Source organism: Thalassophryne amazonica, chromosome 14, assembly GCF_902500255.1.
Source record: "Thalassophryne amazonica chromosome 14, fThaAma1.1, whole genome shotgun sequence".
In the NCBI taxonomy this organism is placed as follows: domain Eukaryota; kingdom Metazoa; phylum Chordata; class Actinopteri; order Batrachoidiformes; family Batrachoididae; genus Thalassophryne; species Thalassophryne amazonica.
Genome location: NC_047116.1, coordinates 6,544,295 through 6,557,161, shown reverse-complemented (window position 1 = coordinate 6,557,161; position 12,867 = coordinate 6,544,295). Strand labels below are relative to the sequence as shown.

Sequence of the window (12,867 nt, the reverse complement as noted above, 5' to 3'; positions counted from 1 at the left end):
AATACAAACAATATGGCACTCTATGGTAAATCTGCGTGGAGTAGACAGTTCTCAAAAACTGAGTGACTGTGCAAGACGGAGAAGAGTGAGCAAAGCCACCAAGACACCCAGACAACCCAGGAGAAGTTATAGGCTTATGTGACTGTGATTGGAGGAATTCTGCACAGTGCTCCATGTGTGGACAGAGAGTGAAAACAGGAGGCCGAGAGCGCTGCGACCACAGCCTGCAACAAAGATGTCACCGCCTTCAGGTTAAACAGAACGCTGACTCAGAAAAACAAAACGTTATACTCTGATTGTTCCACAGCAGTTAAACTGTAAAATCAAATAACCACAAACGCACACCAGCACAACTGTCTTTGTTCTGTCTTTCTGTAGCTGTCCCAGTGCGTGTGCAGGGCTGCCCAATGTGCGGTCCGCAGGCCACATTAATTAGAAGTGATTTTTATTATGTTGAAACTTCAGTTTAAATTTAGAATGTAAAGTTTTGCTAAAATACAAAGCATTTAGTTTTAATTGAATGTAATTCACACAAGATAGTTATTTTTGAGTTCTTGTTTGGTCTTTTGTTCCTTTTTTGTTATTGTTTTTGTTTTTCCTTTAGTTTGTTTTTGGTGTTTTTCATTTTGTTTGTTGGTCTAAAACACACACATATCTACCCCCCCCCCCCCCAATTCAGATTTTATAGCCAAAGGTAAGAATTTGGGCACCTCCATTTAACTTTTTTGCGGGGGGGGGGGCACAGAGTCATAAGATCTGTGTATCCACGTGGATTACATGTCCTAAAACCATGTAAGTTCCATGAAATATGCCTGATTCGTAATAACAATAAACAGATAGTGGCACGCCATGTCTGTGTGACAAACTGCTGGATTTGATTTAATGTTGTGACTCTTTAAAAAAAAAAAAAAAAAAAAAAAGCAGCAAATATAAATGAGTAATCTGTGCATACTGTGCAGTAAATATAAATGGGTATGATTCAAATGTGCTTCATGTTTGAACATCAAAACTGGTCATCAATGGAAACATGTCCTTTCTGATCTTGTTGGACAGCCAATGTTGAGTGCAACAACATGAAGTTTTACTTCTGGTTCCGCTCTTCCAGGTCTCCTGGGTGTTGGAGCAGCACGAGCCTTCGTCCTCCAGTGACGACCTCACAGCAGTGAGGAATCACACCGACCAGATGCTGTGTCTGCTGGCAGAGGAACGGCCTGGTGAAGGCTCAGATGGCATGGCCGGCGTGCTGCCTATGGGGCCCATACTGGAGCTGGTGGCCACAGAAAACATTCTGGAGCGTCTGGTCCAGTGGCACCTCCGCCGTGGCCTGGACCCTGACAGCCAGGGGGCACTGCTCAAGCTGTTTGAGATGTTGATCGGACAGTCCCAGCAGCCCCTGCTGCAGCACACAGCAGTCCTTCACCCCCTGCTGAGGCTGCTGGGAGTGTGTGCTGACCCGGATGTTGGCTGCTCATCGGTTTGGAAAACAGTCTGGTGCTGCTGCTCAATCAGGTGCACGTGAACATTCAGTTATTCACGATCACACCAGACACACCAAATGCAAACCGCTGGAACACAAAACTGTCATCTGGGATAAAACATACTAAAGTTCTGCATGTCGATCAGCTCTTTCTTTAAATTGCCTCCAGGTCTGCGTGTCCATGGCCCGACAGCCGGTGATCCTGGAGATGTTGTTCCGGGCGTCGCCGGTGCAGCAGGGTTCCACCAATCTGCTCATCTTCTCTCTCCTTGTTCCGTTCATCCACCGCGATGGTTCGATTGGTCAGCAGGCCCGTGACGCCCTCCTCCTGGTCATGGCGGCCTCGGCAACACACGAGGCTGCGGCACGCTACATCGCTGAGAAATCCTACTTCTGCCCGGTTAGTGACAGAAAACATCAACTGCTTTAGTGTCTTTGTTCTGTTTCTTTTTTCTGGCTTTCAAGTCCACAATGTTATGTTTTTGTTTTGTACATTTGCATTGATTAGATTTTTAAAACAGTTCCCTGTAAATAAGATTGTAAGAGGGAGACCTCATTAAGATTTGGAGACGATCTGGAAGTTAATTGTTTTCTTTCATGTATGATTTAAGTGTGTGGGGTTTTATTTTATTTTTTATTAATGCAAAATGAAATTCCTTTTTATGCCCCCACTCACTGAAGTTGGATGACATTATGCTTTCACCCTGTCCAGGTGTCTGTCAGTTAACTTTTAGTTTCCACACAGTAACTAGCGAATGCCGTGTCTGGTTGAAACTATTTTCTCGTGCTGTTTTTGGGAGGAAGGTTTTGGAAATGGGGTCAGTACACCACATAGCAGCTATAAAGTGGAAATCTTTTGCTTCACAAATACACCGTCTTTAAAGCACCAAAATAAATTCCAGACTTAGTTATTCCCTTGACGAAGAAATCATAGACCAACATAACATATGATCAGGGCCATACACCAAGTTTTGCATTGGCTATTGTTTCCTTGAACTAGAGTGCCTTTATTGGAGAGAGTGGCGACACAGACGAGTGAAAAAAAAATCAGTCACATGACCTCATGGTGCCATCTTGGGGCAAAAATAGCGTTGACTGTTAATGTGTTTGCATGTAATCCAGCTATTTTAATTTATTTATTCGCTGAAAATGCAGGGTTGTTGTGCATTTGGATGCACAAATAGACACAACAAAGGCTTCAAGATGTACAGATTCCCTTCAGATCCGAACAGAAGAAAATTTAGAGAAATAAAGTCAGCTGTGTGGGATGGAAGCCGACATCAGCAAAGCTTTGTGAGGTAAATTTATTGTTCATGTCCCATGTACAGTAAACTCACCAAAACCATCATCGTATAAACCAGATTTTCACAGTCACTGGACAAAAAAAGTCCCAAAGTTTTTGTATTGTTTTCCGTGTAATAAACACCGTATATAACGGATTTTGTACAGCAGATTTTTCGCTCACATCAGATAAAATGTCCCATCCAATCGCAGTGTATTTCCATTAAAAACTCTGAGCAGTCTGGACGTGCAGAGATACAAATTAAAGTGGGAGAGGAGTCATTTCTGTGATTTAAAAGTCCGACCGTTTAGTTTTTTCAAACGGTGTTCAGACATGGATCCACAGCCTGACGTGCAGCTGTTAAATCAAATGCAAAAGGCTGTGATTTGACACTTTATTGCTTTTAATCCTTCATCTGCCATCATAGCAGTTTTTACAGCGTGCCCGCTGATAAATGGATCAGCACGGAGCTTTACAGCACGGAGTCGGTAAAAGAGGAAATTGTACAGCTTACCTTTTGATTTGGAGGTGATGATTGCAGAAAGAAAAGCTTGTTGAGGGTCAAATTAGTCCAGAATAAACCATAATCCAGAGATGGAGAACTTTAAAACTGTCAGGCATGACATGGAGTGACAGAGCTGCAGCTGCATAAATCAGGCTTTAAATTAATTAAATTATCATAAATTCTAAATTTGATAGCTTAACTATTTTTATATTTATTTTGATAGTACCTGTACCTGGGTGTGTTGCTGTATGTGGCTAAATGATAAAAAAAAAATGTTGAAAACACAAAACGTTCATTCAGTAGCTCAGTGCAGTTGGACCCAAAATGGTGCCCCGTTCTGAGTTGACGCCACTCTCCAATCAAGGCACTCTACTTTTAACCCCCCCCCCCCCCCCCCAAAAAAAAGAAAAACTACAGATGCGTGCATGCATATGTATGGCTTCGATCAGGCAAAAACCGGGGAGAGTTTAAATGGTCTGATAATGAACAGTTGATAAGACAAATATTTTTGGAGACATTAGCAATTTTAGCTAACCAATAAACAATGAGCATTGTGCTGCAATGCATCATGGGAGTTTGAGGTTTTAAATGTTATTGTGTTTCATGTTAATTTACCAGTGTTGTTAGTGTTATTGATTCATCATGTTTTTGTAGTTCAGTTGGTTTAGTCCATTTAGTTTAGTGTTATGTTGCCATGAGTGAGTTAAGTGTTTTGTTGGCACCATGAGGGAAATGTGTAGTCTTTAATGTCTTCCGCCACAGTCTGTTTGTCAAATTAAAAGCACCTGCGCACGTACAGCAGAATGCAGAAAAGACAAACAGCTGTGCATACAGTTTTAATCATGCACAACCTAACATAACAAAAACAAGGCACCGTTATGCAACACAGTGTGTCGCAATGACAGAGCGCAGATCATAATCTGATCTGTGTGAGTCGGCTCTTTATAAAGAGAAGTTGGGTCAGATACTGATGTACCGCGGGTGGTTACTGATAAGCATTGGTACATGATGGAGTGAAGGGGAAGGAGATGAGCATGCATTCTGAGAAACTTCAACCCAATCTACATCCTGTCTGCTTGTCTCAGTGCTTCCTTTCAGCTTCTTCAAGATCAGCGCAGCAGAACATCGAGTGTGTAAAAACCCCAAAACCATTTTTTTACATTAACATTGAGACTTCTGAACTTAACCTTGCGGCGTCACATACAGTGCCCTCAGAAAGTATTGGAACACTTGGTATTTCACACATTTTAATTTATGCCATTACAAATACAAAAAAATAAAAAATTGTAAAATTATTTTCCTTAAACTCAAATTTAAAGTAAATCTCTACAAAGTGACATAAATTAATTAAAAATATAAAAGTCAAGATGATGGGTTGCGTAAGTAATGGGCCCCTTTGGTATAATACCTGTAAATAATCAGTTTTAGCTCCAGTTTTCTTCTGACAAGTCAGGGGATGGATACATGAACATTTCCAAGTCACTGAATATGTCTTGAACTTTATTTACATCAGTTATGAAGAAATACAAACAGTATGACACTCTGTGGTAAATCTGTGTGGAGTAGACAGCTCTCAAAAACTGAGCGAAGAACAGTGAGGAAAGCCACCAAGACACGTAGACAACCCAGAAGAAGTTACAGGCTTCTGTGGCTGTGATTGGAGAAATTGTGCACAGTGCATGTTTGCATTTGTATCCCCAGTTATACAGCTTCATGATGAAGTGGTACAGAGGAGGATTTTATTAAAAAGAAGATCTGAATGTTCAGCTACAGTTTGTCAGAAGGTACATCTGAGATACAAGCCTAGATTTGACGTTTTGGTGAAGGAAAATCCTTCTGCTCTTCGTGGTTGAATTGTGTGTGTAATTGTCATAAATGCAGAGGATAAACTTCATTGTGTGCACAGTGACAATAAAGGCCCATCTTCCTTTTTGAAAACACCCCAAAAACAAACATCCACAAGCAGTCACGATCAGACGTCAGCAAACAGGCTGTCGGAGCCGGGCTGTGATCCAGTTCATCATACCAACATAGGGGAAAAAAAATAAAAACCCAAGGTTCTGTGACGGTGAGATGTTAGAGTTTGAAGCCTGACAGAGAAACACGGGGTGTTGGAGTGACCAGATTAAATAGGGGAGCTGATGGGGGTGGTTATTGGTGACAGGTGAACAGGAAACCGTCAGAAGTGTGAGGTGTTCAGGAACCACAGGCAAAGATAAGATGGTCAGTGACAAACATGAAATAACTAAATAAATATACTAAATGTGTGTTTTACTGGTGTTGCTGCGTGATGTCCCAGACATCACTCAGTAATGTGAAAGTGAGCATCTTAGCCTCGTGGACGCTGTCTGTTCTCAGCGATAGCCTGATTTCTGCTGCCAAGACATCAGAAGACAATCACCTGTCATTAGATTTTTATTTATTTATTTATTTTTTTTGGTGGGGGGTGAGGGGTTGTTTTAAGGATGTAGAATTTTCAGATTTATTATTCTTGTTATTTTTTAAAAATAAATCTACCCATAGACTGTCCCCTGCCAAAGAAAATTTCCATCAAATTTGAAATGTCATATGTCACTGCAAGTCCGGTCTGGGAGCGTGCACTTAGAATTATTGATGGACACTATGGAACCGCCCTGGGTCCTGGATGGCAACCATCCAGACAGTCATCCGGGACTCAAGGATCCACTGAAGAGACGAAATACCAAAGACATCCAGTCATCGCCTTAGGTCACTTGTTGGCGTTATCACTACCGCTTTAAAAAAAAAACAAAAAAACATTATAAACCAGCCACCACTGATTTTAAATTTTAAGTTGTCGGCGTTTTCCCAAAACAAAAATGTGTTAAAGTTCGTGGCAGCCTGGCCTCGGTGGGGGAGGATCAACAGACTTATGTGGCTCCTCTGTCTCTCCTCAGGTTTTGGCTACAGGCCTCAGTGCCCTGTACTCCTCTCTCCCCAGGAAGATTGAGGTGCGAGGTGACGACTGGCACGCCCTGCGGCGGGAGGACTGGATGGGTGTGTCCTCACTCATGCTCTTCATGAACTCGCTGGAGTTCTGCAATGCGGTGGTGCAGGTGGCTCATCCTTTCATTCGTTCCCAGCTTCTGGACTATCTCCACAACGGCTTCCTGGTACCCGTTATGGGTCCCGCCCTGCATAAGGTAGGAGAAGGGGCGGGCACGTTTCCATAGCTGGAGTCACAATTACACAGGATAACACTGTCAGGTTTTCTTTGGAGACTCATTCAAACGTTGATGTGATTGTTTGGAAAAATGAGACTGGATCAGGTCGGGGGTGTACGGTTGGGGGTGTGAATGTGTTCTTACGTTCTTCTTTTCTGGATCTGCACGTGGGTAGTCATCTGTGGAAGAGATGATCGCCAGCACAGCCTACCTGGACCTGTTTCTGCGCAGCGTGACTGAGATGTCACTCCTCAAAACCTTCCTTCGCTTCGTCCTGCTGCATCATCATGACAACGACACCATCGTGGACACACTGCTCACACGCATCAGCAGCAACTCGAGGGTGAGCGTAAAGGCTTTCACCTCACACAAACCTTAGTCCATCAGTCAGGCAGGTTTTCTGAACCACTTAAAAGTACTAAACACACCTACAGTCCAGCCTTGGTACAAAATGACTGACACAAAAATGTATGGTGGCAACTGTAGCCAGGTAGGGGTCAGTGAAGGGTTACACAGGGGTCAACTTTTAAAATGCTCCAATCATATTGAAAAGCATACCACATTATTTGTCTGACCATGAAGATTCCAAAAAAGTATAATTTGAATTATCGACAACTGAATGTTAGGAGGTAAAACGGACAGTTACATCAATGAAAGTTGCTCCATTTTTGGTTTAAAAAAATGATGTACATTATTGGTTGAGCTAATAAAGTTTTAAAAAGCAGTAGTTTGCACCATCTGTTGTTTAGTTACCAAGTTATGGGGTGACATATGTCCAAGAATACAATGGTCGTTGAACTTGTTTGACCTTTATTTTGCAGACCAAACATTCAGCACAGTCAGATCAATTCCATTTATTAATCTTATTGCTTCGACCAATAATTTGCATCACTTTTTTTTTTAAACCCAAAATTGGGGCAACTTTACCTTTTGACACCCATACACAGTGAAATTGACCTTTGTCACCATTTTTGTTTTCATATTTTTAACCCCAAAACTCCAGAACATTGTCATAGCCCAAACTATACTTTTTTTTTGTTTTTTTTTTATGATAAGAAGAAGAGCCTTTATTGTCATTGTACACATATGTACATACATACAGTAATAGTGGTCCTCTGCATTTAACTATCCTAATTACAGTTATACACAATCCAACCACTTGGAGCAGTGGACAGCCACAGCACAGCGCCCGAGGACCAACTCCAGATGTAGAGACGCTGCCTTGCTCAGGGGCAGAGAAAGGAGCAGACACTAAATAAGTATGTTTTGATTCTGGGAAGAAACTGCAGGAAACCCACACAGACACGGGGAGAACATGCAAACTCCACACAGAAAGGGCAGGACGCGATCCCACGACCTTCTTGCTGTGAGGTAACAGTGCTAACCACTAAGCCATCCGTGCCACATGTGGTATACTTTTCAATATGATTGGAGTATTTTTAAATTTTGACCCTTATCTGGCTACAGCTACCACCCTGGGATGACCACTGTACATTTTTGTGTAGGTCATGATCCACTGATGCTGGATTCTAAGTCTCGTTTAGTCCCCTTAAGTGATCCTGATTAGGTCAAAATTGGCTTCTGGCTCATGAACTACCAGGGTTTTGATGGGAACCCCAAAAAAGACTTGATTCAAAGTGATTACAGCAGAATTGAAGTATTTAGTTTGATGTGACTGTCATAAAAAAGGAAACTTTATTTTAGCATGTAAAACAATCTTCAGTGCATCTTCAGCTTTGATCTTTAAGCTCGTATCTCACAGAGCGCCGAATGCTGACCAATATTGTGACTTTCACACCCGTTTCTTACATAGTGGTGAATGCTGACGAATGTAGCAAATTTCTGTTGCACTTGAGGGAGAATTGCTTTGTCTTGCTGCAGAAGATAAGAAAAAAGAGGAAGAAAGGAAGGAGAAAAGGTCACTGTTTGGGTCAGAGTGTTGTTGCGAACCAAATTCAAGATTCAAAGCTTTTATTGTCATATGCACAGTAAAGAAACACATTTTCCTATTCCTTTTACTTTGCTGCCCACACTGGATGTCCAAATATATATATATATATATATATATATATATATATATATATATATATAAAAATGACTCAAAAGTATAAAATATCTAAATATAAGAGACAAAAAATGAAATAACATAAAATAAGCATGCTGGTAAGAACAATAGAATATAACAACGCAATGTAATAAAATAGAAATAGTCTAACATAGTGACATATGCTTAAAATCTGCCTTACAAACATTCAGCAGCGATGTATGGGGTTCAGATGTGGGCAGAGAAGGGCGTGCAGGAGAAGAAACAAGACAGGAAAAAAAAACAGTGGAACAACAAAAGTAGGAGAAATGTCAGATTAAAGTAGTGGACAGTGGGTGACTGTGGTTTGGAGAAGAGATGAGGACTATCTCACTAAAAATAAAAAGAGTGATGAGAATAGGAAGAGAGGAAGGCTGGAGGTGGATGGATTAAGTAAAGGAAGTGATAAGAACGCTGACAAACGTGGGGGAACGTGATTGTGTCTGTGTTTATCGATGTGAGAAGTGTCTTTTGTGTCGTCCCAGCTCTGCATGGTGTCCCTGGGTCTCTTCAGGACTCTCCTCTCTCTCAACTGTGAAGACATCATGTTGCAGCTTGTTCTCAGGTGCGTTCAAGTGTCCGTGTCGTGATAAGAGTTAGAGCTCTGAACAGGATTTCTGTGAAGGCTCTCAGTTGTCCAGGTGGTTTCCATAGTAGAGAAGCTTGAATCTTCGACTGGACTGGGTTGCTTGACGCGAGTCCCAGTCCAGTCGAAGATTCAAGCTTCTCTACTCTGAACAGGATATTATTACTCATTTGCTCACATCAGCTCAGCCTGACTGACATCTGCTGGCCAACAGGAAGTACTGCAGTCATAGTCAGTGTTACTGAGTCTTATTTAATGTGGTGTTTTAGTCTAGACTGGAACTAGAAGATTCAAATGGTATGTGCTTGCTCCCAGGTATCTGCTGCCGTGTACCCACGTCATGCTGAGTCAGCGTCGCGCCATCAGGGACACTGATCTGTACGGAAAATCTGCAGACAGGTTCCTCTCACTCATCCCGGAGTGCTGCAGGCAGACTGTGGTGCCCTCAGCTGAGCGGGAGGACGACACTGCTTTCTGGAGCAAAGGTCAGCAAACAAGCGAACAAACATAAGCATCTAACCCAGGGGTGGGCAGCAAGGGCCTAGACACTGCAGGTTTTCCTTGCAACCAATCACCTCAGCAGGTGTGTTGCTGATGAGCTTCTCCTCTGAGCATAAACACCTGATCGTCAACAAAATCACCTGCTGAAGTGATTGGTAGTAAGGAAAACCTGTAGTGTCTCGGTCCTTCATGGCATATGATTGCCCACCCCAGTGACGTTCATCATCGAGGCTGTCAACATGTACAAAACTTAATTTTATAAAGCTCTCCAAAACTACAGAATTTGTCATAGCCAGAATAAATTGTAAACATTGAAACTGTCAAATGTCTTCCATCAGGAACATAACCAAATCTCAACTCAATATTTCAGGCTAATTATTAAAATTGGTAAACAAAAAAACAAAAAAAAAAACACAAAAAAACAAAAACTGCTTGAAACATATTTTAGACATAATGACTCTAGAACATATAATATTTTCACTTTCTGAAACAACAGACAAAAATATTGAAATTCATAGTATTAAAATGCTGTCCTATAATTTTTAGCAATACACCCACATTCCTACTTTAAAATGTTCCAAAATAAACCTATGGCTGGATTAAAATTCTGTTCTTAAAAAAAAAAATCGATCCTGCATTCTGAAATCATGAACAACTTTGCTGAGACAAATTCAAAATTTACAAATAAAAAAAAAATTAGTCAAATTGTGTCTTTGAGTTGTGGACTGAGCAGAGAGGAGAGAACGGAAAGATAATTAAGGGAGATGGAAACACAGGAAAAAGAAACATACTTATAGTAAATATATTACGCATGGAACCCCTCCCCCCCCACTTCTCTTTATGTTTGAAACACTTGAAAAATATGGAATTTATAGAGTCCACGTTTTCTCAATTGTTTTCCAAATAAACTGGCAAAGCAATTATATTTAATGTTTATTTTTTCCTCTTTCCTGATTTATGACTTCATTAGTCATTAGAGTATTCCTTTAACTTTAACTAGTAATGACTTCATGACTTTCTTTGCTAATAAAATTTTAACTATTAGAGAAAAAATTACTCATAACCATCCCAAAGACGTATCGTTATCTTTGGCTGCTTTCAGTGATGCCGGTATTTGGTTAGACTCTTTCTCTCCGATTGTTCTGTCTGAGTTATTTTCATTAGTTACTTCATCCAAACCATCAACATGTCTATTAGACCCCATTCCTACCAGGCTGCTGAAGGAAGCCCTACCATTATTTAATGCTTCGATCTTAAATATGATTAATCTATCTTTATTAGTTGGCTATGTACCACAGGCTTTTAAGGTGGCAGTAATTAAACCATTACTTAAAAAGCCATCACTTGACCCAGCTATCTTAGCTAATTATAGGCCAATCTCCAACCTTCCTTTTCTCTCAAAAATTATTGAAAGGGTAGTTGTAAAACAGCTAACTGATCATCTGCAGAGGAATGGTCTATTTGAAGAGTTTCAGTCAGGTTTTAGAATTCATCATAGTACAGAAACAGCATTAGTGAAGGTTACAAATGATCTTCTTATGGCCTCAGACAGTGGACTCATCTCTGTGCTTGTTCTGTTAGACCTCAGTGCTGCTTTTGATACTGTTGACCATAAAATTTTATTACAGAGATTAGAGCATGCCATAGGTATTAAAGGCACTGCGCTGCAGTGGTTTGAATCATATTTATCTAATAGATTACAATTTGTTCATGTAAATGGGGAATCGTCTTCACAGACTAAGGTTAATTATGGAGTTCCACAAGGTTCTGTGCTAGGACCAATTTTATTCACTTCATACATGCTTCCCTTAGGTAGTATTATTAGACGGCATTGCTTAAATTTTCATTGTTACGCAGATGATACCCAGCTTTATCTATCCATGAAGCCAGAGGACACACACCAATTAGCTAAACTGAAGGATTGTCTTACAGACATAAAGACATGGATGACCTCTAATTTCCTGCTTTTAAACTCAGATAAAACTGAAGTTATTGTACCTGGCCCCACAAATCTTAGAAACATGGTGTCTAACCAGATCCTTACTCTGGATGGCATTACCCTGACCTCTAGTAATACTGTGAGAAATCTTGGAGTCATTTTTGATCAGGATATGTCATTCAGTGCGCATATTAAACAAATATGTAGGACTGCTTTTTTGCATTTGCGCAATATCTCTAAAATTAGAAAGGTCTTGTCTCAGAGTGATGCTGAAAAACTAATTCATGCATTTATTTCCTCTAGGCTGGACTATTGTAATTCATTATTATCAGGTTGTCCTAAAAGTTCCCTGAAAAGCCTTCAGTTAATTCAAAATGCTGCAGCTAGAGTACTAATGGGAACTGGAAGGAGAGAGCATATCTCACCCATATTGGCCTCTCTTCATTGGCTTCCTGTTAATTCTAGAATAGAATTTAAAATTCTTCTTCTTACTTATAAGGTTTTGAATAATCAGGTCCCATCTTATCTTAGGGACCTCATAGTACCATATCACCCCAATAGAGCGCTTCGCTCTCAGACTGCAGGCTTACTTGTAGTTCCTAGGGTTTGTAAGAGTAGAATAGGAGGCAGAGCCTTCAGCTTTCAGGCTCCTCTCCTGTGGAACCAGCTCCCAATTCAGATCAGGGAGACAGACACCCTCTCTACTTTTAAGATTAGGCTTAAAACTTTCCTTTTTGCTAAAGCTTATAGTTAGGGCTGGATCAGGTGACCCTGAACCATCCCTTAGTTATGCTGCTATAGACTTAGACTGCTGGGGGGTTCCCATGATGCAGTGTTTCTTTCTCTTTTTGCTCTGTATGCACCACTCTGCATTTAATCATTAGTGATTGATCTCTGCTCCCCTCCACAGCATGTCTTTTTCCTGGTTCTCTCCCTCAGCCCCAACCAGTCCCAGCAGAAGACTGCCCCTCCCTGAGCCTGGTTCTGCTGGAGGTTTCTTCCTGTTAAAAGGGAGTTTTTCCTTCCCACTGTCGCCAAGTGCTTGCTCACAGGGGGTCGTTTTGACCGTTGGGGTTTTTACGTAATTATTGTATGGCCTTGCCTTACAATGTAAAGCACCTTGGGGCAACTGTTTGTTTTGATTTGGCGCTATATAAATAAAATTGATTTGATTGATTGATTACAGTGTTATACTGCACAATTTTGAGTTTTATCTACATCTAGCCATAATTGTGTCATTTAAAAAGAATAAAAAAAAGTAGGGTTCAAAGTGTAAAAATGCCAACAATCCAGCATGTTGACTGTTTGAATC

General features: G+C 40.8%; 1 protein-coding gene and 1 long non-coding RNA gene across 2 annotated transcripts in view; one reads left to right on the top strand and one right to left on the bottom strand.

Annotated features, from left to right (window-relative positions):
• The window catches only part of fam160a2 (family with sequence similarity 160 member A2), a 34,655-nt gene that overhangs the window by 7,611 nt on the left and 14,177 nt on the right, over window positions 1–12,867 (top strand). The window contains 7 exon segments of the mRNA XM_034186279.1: window positions 1,106–1,466; window positions 1,469–1,509; window positions 1,647–1,877; window positions 6,180–6,425; window positions 6,622–6,789; window positions 9,015–9,094; window positions 9,431–9,600. Coding sequence (XP_034042170.1) covers window positions 1,106–1,466; window positions 1,469–1,509; window positions 1,647–1,877; window positions 6,180–6,425; window positions 6,622–6,789; window positions 9,015–9,094; window positions 9,431–9,600 — 1,297 coding nt within the window.
• LOC117524486 overlaps window positions 6,156–12,867 on the bottom strand; it is a 28,072-nt gene continuing 21,360 nt past the window's right edge. Inside the window, exon 4 of the long non-coding RNA XR_004564781.1 lies at window positions 6,156–6,169. This is a non-coding gene — a long non-coding RNA (uncharacterized LOC117524486). The remainder of the gene's footprint in view (window positions 6,170–12,867) is intronic.